General features: G+C 38.8%; 1 protein-coding gene across 4 annotated transcripts in view; it reads left to right on the forward strand.

The window, feature by feature from the left end:
- Positions 1-6,113: 6,113 nt before the first annotated feature.
- GDAP1L1 (ganglioside induced differentiation associated protein 1 like 1) overlaps positions 6,114-12,416 on the forward strand; it is a 39,620-nt gene continuing 33,317 nt past the window's right edge. For all 4 annotated transcript variants that reach the window (XM_015829724.1, XM_015829717.1, XM_015829736.1 and 1 more), the window contains exon 1: positions 6,114-6,293. In XM_015829724.1, the coding sequence (XP_015685210.1) occupies positions 6,114-6,293 (180 nt within the window). The remainder of the gene's footprint in view (positions 6,294-12,416) is intronic.

Here is a 12,416-nt window from a genome sequence, read left to right on the forward strand (position 1 = left end):
GTCTTTAAAAATTGTCCCCTGAAACAAATTGAGCTGTTTCTGAGTATAGTAGCTTGCTTCAATTAAACCTTTGAATAGAGGAATTTCCCTGCTGATTATGCCTTTGCAAATTAATGAGAGGATTGGTTCTATTCCCATACATAAATACATTAAATAAATGTAACCCATTGTATGCATACCAGAAGTAGCCCTTTTATGCTGTAATTGTTAAATGATATATATATGTCCCATTTACTATATGTCAATATTAGAAATATTGGGTAGTCCATTTATCTTAAATATATATACATACATATAGTCTTAATTTTTGTATAAAGAATGCAATTAATGTTTCTGATTTACTTTTGATTAACAGATTCTCATCATATTTGAACATCTGCATTGTAGGAAGACTATACAGGTATAATGGAATAGGTGTATTGCTATGAGAACAAATTTGAATTTGAAACCATGATAACCATATGTACTTAGTGAGTTTGAAAATGAGTATATTATTTCTGCTTTGCTGTTTAAAAGATGATACTACTCAAATGGAGTTTTTGAAGCATATAATGTTTTAGATTTATTTTTCCCCCATTCTAGGGCTAAAGGGCAAGAAAAGTTAGCATCAGAGTCAAGAATACAATGGAGCAGGGAACTTCCTTTTTGATAGTTAAATCCTTCTCAATGCTGATTTAATATTTACTGGAATTGTGGAGTAAAGGATATTGGCAACACACAGAAGGCCACTAAAATGATTGTTTAAAACCAAACACTTTACAGAATGTTCAATAAATGGACCACTAGATGGAGCTTTGAGGATTTTTTTTTTTTGATGCTAGGAAATAATTTATCCAGAAATGCAATTGGTATTTTCAAAAGGTCAGTGTCTAAAAGTCTGACAGATAATGAAATTATTCCAATATTCCTATAGAGAAGGAAGATTAAAACTTATACTCAGATTTTTTAAAAATGTTATATATACCATTAATGTGTGGCAGAAATGTTTCAGAGCGGAAGCTTGTGTTTGAAAAAAGCTGAAAATAGTATTGAAGTAGAAAATTGGAATCTAATTTTTTATGAGAGCCAGTTTGATCTAATTGTTGTGATGCTGGAGTAGGAGAATCTGGGTTCTAGTGCTCCCATGGGAAGAAAGCAATGGCAAACCACTTCTGAAAATATTGCCAAGAAAACTGGATGGATTTGTCCATGTACTCACCAAGAACCCAGATTGACAAAAAAGGCACACAAACACAAATTCGCCTTGGAGAATACCAAATTAGGTGGTTTGAAATTACAGAGATTTGAAAAAGAAAAAAAAGAACAAGAAAGAGAAAAGATAGAGGTGCAAGAAAAGTAAAAGTAAGAAAATGGAATAAAAATCACAAAGTAAAACATCTTAATCACGGAAATTATTTCTGATGACAGCTGCAATGTTTTCCAACTCATATCCTTTTTAACTTCATACCTTAAAATAATTGTTTCAAAACATAATAGTTCATATCAGTCTAGATAACACTCAAATATTTCATCTTTTTCTCAATTTTGAAACCAATTTTTTTTATCAGATCTTTCAAAACATCAAACAAAAAGAGCCAGTTTAAATTGTCAAATATATGCTATGGTTTTCTAACATCTGATGTATTTATAAGTACCCAAGTATTTCCATCTGCCCTCCATATAGTTGCATAAGCTTTACAGAGATAGCTCCTAAATCTTAGATTCCAAACAAATTTGGGAGAAGTGGTAAACTCCATTATTACTATAATTGTATGAGGTACTTTGTCTATAAAACTCAGGGTGGCATTCCATTTTACCTTTTCAGGAACTTATAAAGCAAAGATGCTAAATGATATGGCATGTCTCAGAAGTTATCCAACTAGTATCATTGCCAAACCAGAATTTGAACTTAAATATTTTTGGAATTATTATTCTGATAATGCAAAAAATCTTCATGATTTGTTATGGAACTTAGTGGGTTCACAGGATTTCATACTAGCCACTGCACATCTGATTCCATATTGCGTTTTTTTCTTGTTTGTTTGTTACATTTTATTAATATAGAAAACAAGGTCAAGCGAAATACATTTCTGCTTTCTCTTTTAGCCAGCATTCCTTGAATTAGATTTATTGGAGAGCTTGAAGTTGGGGAGAGCAGAAAAGGATTATTTTGGACTTTGAAAACAGTGCAGAACTGATGCAAGCAAGGATTGGGGAAAAAAATAAAATAGCACATACCTAGAAAACCTCTATATCTATTTCTACTAATTTTGCATAGGTCATTCTAATTTTAGTCTAACGTTCTTTCAAATTACATCTCATTGATTTAAAAAAGGCACCATTAAATGTTTATTATTTTTTCTCACGCTAGAAGATATTCACACTCAAGAACTGCAGATAAGTTGAGACAAACAAGTCCTTAGACCTGCAGAAGCCAAAACAGACTATGTCCAGATCTGAGGAGCATTTGAAATAGGCTAGGCAGGGTAATCCATAGTGATCAATACTGACTCCCAAAGGCTGATGGGATTCTTCAATGTTATTGTTATTCTTAGTACTATTAGTTAAAGTAATACTATTTTCCTATAATAAATGGTCAATGAACAATCTGAAACTTCATGAAGCAGTTGATGAGCTGAAGAGTTTGGGGATTACTGGGATAAGCAATCCTTGCACGTCCTTATTCTGTGCAGTGGTGTATATCCTTATGGAAAAGCTCTCAACCTTTATAACTATGTAGCTACTGTATTTTTTGCCATTTTATTAAAGCCACAAAACTTGCTGTGAGTAGCAAGACTTTAACAATGTTTCTTCGTTACAGTGTTTTAATCTCAGATTGTACCGTCTCTCTGCAGGAATTCAAAATAGGATTGTCCTATTTCATGCTCATGAACAAGGCTGCATATCTGGAAGAGAAGATTCCTCACAGTAATTTGTACTTGTGCAGAGGAGCCAATACACTGAGCAGAGAGCTGTGTCTTGTTCCCTATTACAATTTGTTATTCTGAAACAAGTAGAGGTATAACATAATGAGGAAGACTAGAAGTTGCAGATGTATGGACTTCAATTTCCAGAATTCCCCAGCCAGCCTGACTGTTGCTGAAAATTCTGGGAATTAGCCTATATCAGTGATGACGAACATTTTAGAGACCGAATGCCCAAAACCTGGCCCCGCTCCCACCTCCCCACCCCGCCCACTTTGCCCCTGCCCTGCCTGCTCCACGCTCCGCCCACCCGCAGGGCCACCACCACCTCCACAGCCCGCCACTGATCGCCCAGGCAGCCCAGCAGCGCCATGGCAGCCACGCTCTCTGCCCGCGCTCCGCAGCATCATCTGCATGTGATGGCGCGAGGGCAGAGTCTTGTCCCTGCTGCCCAGCTGCCATGTCCTTGGCTGCTCTGCTCTGTGCAGGCCGCGCTTGGGGGCGATTCTCTGGGGGGGCTGTGGGGGGAGGCGGGGCTGGGGTAATGGCACACATGCTCACAGACAGGGCTCTCAGTGTCACCTTTGGCACGCGTGCCATAGGTTCGCCACCACTGGCCTATATATTTGAAGGGCATCAAGATTTGAGAATAATACCCTTGCCCCCAAAGTTTACTGGGAGAATAAAATGTGCACTGGGGGAAGATGGGCATGGTGCCTTGAGTTCTTAGAAGAATTGCAGAGTATAAAATTTGGCAGATTTAACACCACCTTAAAGACCAGAAAAGAACAGGAATGTCAGATTTACCATCTGATAGACATAGATGTTGTATGATACCTCGACTAATGTCCTTCTAACTTCTATGGATGCTTATTCCTCCTACTGCAGAAGAATTCAGTGGATTAGTTTCTGGTATTCTTAGACCTGAGAATATGAAGACCTTAGTAGGAAGGCAAGAACAGCAAAAAGAAATATCAGCAGAGTAAAGGAACTCAGTATGGATCCTGAAATAAGAAATGATCTTCAGTGGGTAGCCAACCACACTGATCAGGACAGCAGTGAATACCCCACTTATAGGCTTTTGTCTTTTTATGACATTTTGAGTAGATTCTCCTTTTGGCTTATCTTGTTCGGTTGGATTAAGAATTTAGCTATCAAGTCAGATTTTCTACTCTCGCTCATATTTTCTTTTGCTTCAAGAAGACTCTGACCTCAGCAACACAGGGTTGCCAACTCTAGAAAGCAGCCATTCTGACAATAGGGCTAAAGTAGACCAAAGACTTAGGCTGACCAGTTATTGATTCAAAGCTTTCTACTTGCATGTATATGTTTCTATGTTGGAATTGGACAAAAGAAGCTACTTTATATTAGTTACATTTTTGTCTATCCAGACCAGTATTGTACATATTGGCTGGCAGCAGCTCTTCATAGTCTTGGGTCTTTCTCATCCCAGTTTCTCTGATTCACTGGAATATCTTTTAACCTGGGGTACCTGACAGTCCACATACATATACTTTCTCTATGGCAGGGGTCTTCACACTTGGCTCTTTTATGACTTGTGGACTTCAACTCCCAGAATTCCTCAGCCAGCCATGCTGGCTGAGGAATTCTGGGAGTTGAAGTCCACAAGTCATAAAAGAGCCAAGTTTGAAGACCCCTGCTCTATGGGGTTTATGATAACTCACCAGGCCACTTTCTGTGGCCAATTTGCAGTGGAATGACTTGCTGCAAGTCAACTTGGCATGGCCAATTCACAGGACAACTTGCCACGGGACAAGAGTTATACTAATATTGAAGAAATAGTGGAATACAATGATTAGAGAAAAGATGCCAAAGGAAGGACCAAATGAAATGTGAATGACAAAAATTAAAATATTTTTAAAATCATTTTAAACAATTGAATTGTTGAATTGGGCTGCAGGGAGTTGTCCCATGACAAGTTGGCTGTGGCGAGTTGTCCCATTCCATTCCCTAGGAGCCATATAATAATTCCCCATTGTAATTTTGGTTTATGGCCAATAGATGGATGGCAAACAATTTCTGAGGAGTAATGCCAAGTTAGACAATTGTTATTTTAAGCCCAGGTCCCCTTCTATCTTGACCACTGTAATGTGTTTTGCATAGGGCTCCCCTTGCTAAGTATCTGGATGCTTCAGTTGGTTCAAAATGTGGCAGCCTATATGGTTCTGTACAAGTCTAGACACATTTGTACATGTGTCACTCTTCTTGCATTCATTGCTGATTTGCTTTCAGGTCCAATTCAAGATGCTGGTTGTCACCTTTAAAGCCCTGCATAGCTTGGAGACAGGTAATTTGAAGGGCTGTCTTTTCCCAGTTACAACCACCTGACCCACCCAAGCAGAGACTCAGTGTATGTCACTGTCCCCTTCATTAAGAAGATGGTCCCAAGAAGAAGGGTCTTCTCCATGATAGTTCCCTCCCTGTGGAACACCATCCCCCCACCTTGATACTCTTTCAAAAGCCCCACGAACCTGGACACCCCAGGGTAATAAAGAGCACACCAGGGTTTATTGGATTTTGTATTTGGGATGCTATTTCTTTGAGTTATCGTGAGTGGGTGGCCATACAATTTTTTTTAAATAAATAAAAATAATATCCTAAACAGAAAGCCAGTTTGGTGTACTGGTTAAGGGCAGTCACTTTCTTTCAGTCCTAGGAATAAGGCAGTGGTAAACCACTTCCCAAAACTGCAGGGATTAATCCACACAATCTCAGACATCAGAATTCTGGATCTCATCAAAACAGTAAAATTCCTATATTTCCAACAGTTCTATTCATTTGGACACCTGCTTATTCAGACATTTTAATCTACACCCTCCACAAGTTCATTCTGATCAAAAAGTGCATTACAAAATGCACTCTCTCCGGTTATATGTTGACTCCCAAGTCTGTCGCCAGGTGGCAGAGAGAGTCTATTGTGTTTGTGATTGGCACAATGCAGCGCATCAGTGTTCTTTTCACTGCATCCTTTTCATGGTTGTATAGGAGCGTAGAGAGCACAGCTTCACTCAGAGCTGGTGCTGCTTTGGATCTTGCTGACCTGGGCTCTCTATGCCAGTCCAGACAGAGTAATGAAATTCCACCCTCTTGGCTCCAACAACAAAGGCATTTCTATGACCATCGGATGGTCTGACCATACAGCAGCTGCAGCTTTCTTTTTCTTCTCTTCTTCTGTAATCTGGGGCTGTCATGGCGACTCCCAACAATATTACCGCCACAAACTGCAGCTGGTGGCCCATTTCAGCGCTGGAGAATGATGCAGGCAAATCCATGGAGGTTGAGGCGAATAAGGATCCGACACACCCTGCCTTCAGGTCCAAGGACAGGCTGGTTCTGTATCATTGGACCCAATCATTCAGCTCACAGAAGGTAAAATGATTTGCTGGACTGAGGAAGGGCTTGCTAGATTCCCTTCACATTCTAGGGCGTTAAGATTATGAGGCTGGGGCAGGGTGGGGTGGGGAAATCTGGCTGCTTTTTGTCCTGGGGGAACAATTGGAGATAGAGAGTCGAAGCAAATGTCTATGTTTGGTCTCTGTGTTTCTACCATTGCAACAATATTTGGCAAACGTGGGTGGAAGGGAGTAAATGTGTCGGTCTGATTTGCAGGTGAGATTTCCATGATGTATTTGGAGAAGCTTTTGTTTGATAGCTTGTTTCTTTAGGCTTCTGAATGAAAGAGAGAGAGAACATCATAGAAAAATGAATCATTTGCAGGTAAATGGCAGGCATGTTAGGACTGGAGATTCTGCATTGATTTGTGAAAGGGTCACACTATCCCCGACCAGCCCTTTACTTCTGACACTGCAGTACTCGTAAGTGCCAGGCTTTTTCTTGGACTCAAAAATCTGCTCTTGGAGCTATTCTGTTCAGGCTTCTGTTACAAAGGTTGAATCCTGATCTTTATTTTGCACAGCCATGCATATACAGCATACTGCAGCCATTTCACTGGGATTTGTAATATATTGGAGCTGAGGTATGCAAAGGGGCAGTTTTGTCCAAATATGAGATTGCTCCTCTCCTCCTACAATAGGTTCCACCTTTGGAGGGAAGGGACCAACAGGCACTGGACAATCCTTTGGACCCCTGATTCATAAGGACTGTTTTGCACTTCCTGAGCTTCCAAAACAACCTAGGTCATAAATAAAAGAAATAAAAGAAGTCAACACTTCTTTTATTTCAGAGGATTTTGCCTCTTGTTCTTCCATTATAAGACATCTTAGTTCAAAGGTTTTCTTTATGTCTTTGTCTCTGTGTCTGGTAAGGAAACAGTTAAGGAGCTACTCATACATGCTTTTCTACAACTAATCCAGAATTAGCCCCACCTCTGTCAGAATTGATGGGGCTCCAGGGACAGCAGACTGAACAATTAAAGAGACAGTACTAAACATGCACCACTGATTTCGTACAAGCCCTCCCCTACACAGAGACACAGACACAGACACACACACAGACACACAGACACACACACACACACACACACACACACACTGGTAGGGATGATACATATGTGTATCTGTGTGTTTCTTTGTGTTTTTTTTAATTGCTTGCCAAGAATTTTCTCTGTTCTGAACTCAGAACCTGAGTTCCTGATACAATCTTGGATTATGCTGCATAAACATGACATATGTAGTATATAATATGGATTCAGACTGTGTTTCACATTAGAGTTCTCTTTATTTAATTGCATTAACAACATTATAGTTTCACCTAGAATATCTATAGTCTCCTTCTTTTAGCATCTCTTAGCATGAGTGCAAAAGTTACATCCTGGCAGAATTGGAACATTTTTCTTCCCCCCACCCACCCTTCACCCCTTCAGGGTGTCTGCTAATAAAAGCAACAGATCATGTATGGGAGTTGCAGACAGACATCTGAAAAAAGCGACAAAGATAATAAATCCTACAAAACTCCTTCCTTGTTTCAGTACCATGGCCAGGGCAAAAATGAAGTTTTCAGTACCTAAAACGATGTTCTCTAACAAATAGAGAAGAAACAATCTGTAGAAACAACTTGTATTGTATGTAGAAAAAATCAAATCCATGTACACACACGTGCACACACACACACACACACACACACACACACACAGAGAGAGAGAGAGAGAGAGAGAGAGAGAGAGAGAGAGAGAGAGAGAGAGAGAGAGAGAGAGAGAGAGAGAGGATAATATGTTTATATAGCTGATTATTTCCATATATTGTAGCTGAATTTTTGTCTGAAAAATGATTGGTTTCTACAACCTCAAAACCTAATGCCTGTGACAGAAATAAGCTATTCCAATTATTTTAGAATCATAATATTTATTTAAATATTTATACAATCTTTGTGATTGCACTGTCTAACTTGGGGAATATATACTCTGGGGATAAAGAATTTGGAAAGAAATATGGCTACAAATAATGAGCTCGTTTTGTACATACAAGAATTATTTAAAAAAAGACTTAAAAGCTCTGTCATCTGAAAAGACCTAAAACTGTTACTTATCTTCTAACTTGCCAAAAACATCTAGCAAGCTTTCAGGGAATTCCAGTAAATCTAGAATCTGGGTTTAAAAAACAAGAAATTTGGTTTCACAGTTTCAGGGTTTTTTTTATAATAAATGCCACATTCATAAGTAAACAAGAAGGGATGTGCTGTGTTCAGGTACATAGTGTAAAGCTATAGAGAAACTGGCCAAGGAATATTTTCCATGTCCACATATAAAAGAACAAGGAATAATGGGTGTAAGTTATACTTTAGTTATCCAGATTTTCTTTAAATATAAGAAAAAAAATTCCTGATAGTAAGATTTCCATAACAGTGGAATAGTCTGCTATGGAGGTTGTGGGTTCTCAATCTCTGGAGATTTTAAAGAGCAGCTTGGAAGCCACCTCTTATGCCTGGTTTAATTGATTTTCTTATACATGCCTTGTGGTCCCTTCCAACCCTACTATTCTATGATTCCATAGGAGCTGTGCTGTATAAGAACAAAACATTATCCTATCCAACAGTTTGCAGCAACCAATGCCAATCAGAAACTCACAAAGAGAATACAACTACAATAGCATCATATTTGCTTATATTACAGAATAACAGAGTGGGAAGGGACCTTGGAGGTCTTCTAGCCCAACCCCCTGCTCAAGCAGGAAACCTTATACTATTTCAGACAAATGGTTGTCCAATCTCTTCTTAAAAACTTTCAATGTTGCAGCATTCACAACTTCTGGAGGCAAGCTGTTGCACTGATTAATTTTTCTAACTGTCAGGAAATTTCTCCTTAGTTTCTAGGTTGCTTCTCTTATTGATTTGTTTCCATCCATTGCTTCTTGTCCTGCCTTCAGGTGCTTTGACAAATAGCTTGACTGCCTCTTCTTTGTGGCAACCCCTGAAATACTGGAACACTGCTATCATATCACCCCTAGTCCTTCTTTTCATTAAACTAGACATACCCAATTCCAGCAACTGTTCTTTATAAGTTTTAGCCTCCAGTCCCCTAATCATCTTTGTTGCTCTTCTCTGCACTCTTTCTAGAGCCTCAATATCTTTTTTACATATTTTTTGGCAATGGATATTGAAACTTTTGCTGCCTTTATGAAACCTTTATGAAAATCATATAACCATTATGACCAGCATCTATTACCCCCTGTGTTCCTTGTGCCTTTAAAGCACAATTAGTATCTATCCTTACATCTTGTGCTATGGAATTCCATATTTTAATTATGAACTGTGCAAAGAAGTCATTCCTTTTTCTCTTTCCTGAAATTCCCATTATTTAACTTCATTGTATGATAGTGACAATAGTTACATATTTCCTTTCCTCTGGCAGTTCAATATAACCTAGACAGCATGTAGGATTTTACCTCCCAAAGAATTCCCAAAGAAAATAGGTTAGGTTGAGAGAGAGCAACTGGTCCAAAGTCAGTCATATACTTCTATGGGGCAAGCCCAAGGTCCCAATCCACCACCTGAAACAATATTCCATTACTGGATACCATATGCACTAGGAAAGAATCTATTTATTTTCTCTACATCAGTGTTTTTCAATCTTGGCAACTTTAAGATGTGTGGACTTCAACTCCCAGAATTGGAAATGGGAGTTAAAATCCACACATTAAAGTGATTAAGGTTCAGAAACATTGCTTTACATCATACTTAAGTTTATAAATCTATATTGTTAACCCTTTGAGGCAGACCAGATCAGGAAACAAACTCTGAAAGTACTACTGAAGTTCTATTGTTGCAGAAAACCTGGCAGAGTTTCTCTTTCTTTGCCTCTTATACTGAAGAGAGTCAAGGCAAGCTATTCCCAAGCTTCTTCCTCAGCCATATATTTTCTTCAAGACTATCTCCATACTCCTCTGCACCTTTTATGTCTTCTTAACTTGCCTTTCTTCTTGATTGAAAAATCTTCAGATTGTAGCATTTCTTTCCCAAAATCCCAAACACTAACTTTTCTCCACAGCGTTCTCTAGTCTTTTGACTATTTTGGTTCCATCCTTTGTAACTTCTTCAATCTTACAAGATCATTGCTGAGAGGCAGTTACAGAATACTAGTATATTGTGTATCATCTCTATAGATTTATAGGCTTTACAGTACGGTTGTTGCTGTAGTGGTCTCCAATGTAAGATTTACATTTTTCAAAGTAGCCTGATACTATTATCTAGCAACATATCAAGATCTGTTCCTTGGCCATTTCCTGCTAGCCATTTCATTACTCACTGATATCTATAGATAGGACTTTTTACCCTGATGTGCATCAGTTTATGTTGGCTTACAATTGCATTGACTTTAAAATGTTGATGTCTATTCTTCTTGCTAAAGAATTCCTGTTCCATGTTTTAATCACCCTAAAATAATCATTATGTACACATGACAAAGATATTTCCAGGACACGTTCTTGGGGATCCCAGTACTACCTAGTATCTTTCCATTGCAAAAACTGTTTGTTCCTATCTGTTTTGTAATCAGACATCCATAAGAGAATCTCTTCTTTTACTTCATGAAGTTAAGTTTGTTAACTTAAACCTATGAACACATTAGCGGAAATACTCAAAGTAACATCTAAAAGAATTGCAGACATCATGTTAATTTTGCTTTGGCAAGATTTATCTCACTAGTTAAAAAAAAAAATTCTACCAAACTACCCACACAGAAATTAAGGTCTATGTCCCTGAATCTCCCAAATATTGTTTTAAAACAATCATGTTACAATAGTTGAGCCTTTTGATACAGTACCATGTTATTGTTGTTGTTGTTCTTGTTGGAAGATCAGCCATTTCACACTGGAAATGCTAAAAACCTCTTGGAGCTGGTGATATAGTTTCTGAGCTGTAATGAACACCTCAGCTTGGCTTCTGCAGTTTCAAGCCTCACATGATATCTCTCTCATTTTGTTCTCTTTCTTATGTTTGAATATGTGGTTCATGTGAAACACACACACACACACAGAGGGAGAAAGGGAGAGAGAGACAGGAAGAGGGAGAGAGAGAGAGAGAGAATATATCCTGTACTACCTTGGAGGGAGTGTTGATGGTGGAAATATTGTTACTCATAACAGTTCTGAGTTGAAGTCAGCTTCTTTTGAATTTTGTAGTTTGCTTGAAAAATATGCCTTTGATGTACATAACTACAAAATTTCCATATAGCTTACCTGTATCAGATTAATTTTACATCCTGTCTTTCCTCCAGGAGATGAAGGTGGCATACACAGCAATCTCGTTTCCATTTTCCTCCAAACACATTTGGGTTGAGAAACTGACCCAATAAATTTTCTTAATTGAGGCTGATCTTGAAAGTGGGTCCTCTTGGCCCCAGTCCAATACCTTAGCCAGTACATCATAGTGACTCCACAAAATTTGTATCCAGAACTGATTGTGAACACTTTTACATATCCATCGGTCTTGACAACCTCTGCAAATACATGTTGCTATGTTGCCTCACTGCTGGCACGTTATTTGCCTATGTAGTCAGTTTGTATGCCATCCATTTGGTCAGTTGGAGGAGCAAAACAGGAGAGCCAAGTACTGTCCCACCCATCTCATCCTCACTATTTCCACTCCTGCTGTGAGAAGATTGTGCCACTTCCCCTCCCCTCAGCAGTGAGTTCCTGCATGCAAAACCATCCATTGAAGCAGCTGGAAGAATGGGTGAAACTTGGGGTGATGGTGGTAAACTGGGGCATGAGGGTTGGACAACAGTACCAAAACAGTGGGTGTAACTGGGTGACCAAAACCCTGTCCTTTTTTATATGTATGCAACATGTGTGCCACAAATTAAAAAAAGGATGGCTTCATCACCTAGTCATGCCCACCATTTTGAATATGACGAAATACCACTGCCTTTGGCTACAGGAAGTAGAAGACAACTCCCTAGAGGCAGGATGAAACAGGATGCCTAGAGATAGGATGAAACTCAATTACATACTCTGAAGGTCCAGAGGAAAAACCAAAAAACCTTCTTGGCGGCCTTTGCCTTGAAACTAGAGTTCAGCTGATGTTTAATTGCCTCAGTTT

The sequence above is a fragment of the Protobothrops mucrosquamatus genome, unplaced genomic scaffold (assembly GCF_001527695.2).
Source record: "Protobothrops mucrosquamatus isolate PMUCROS unplaced genomic scaffold, P.Mucros_1.0 scaffold_235, whole genome shotgun sequence".
In the NCBI taxonomy this organism is placed as follows: domain Eukaryota; kingdom Metazoa; phylum Chordata; class Lepidosauria; order Squamata; family Viperidae; genus Protobothrops; species Protobothrops mucrosquamatus.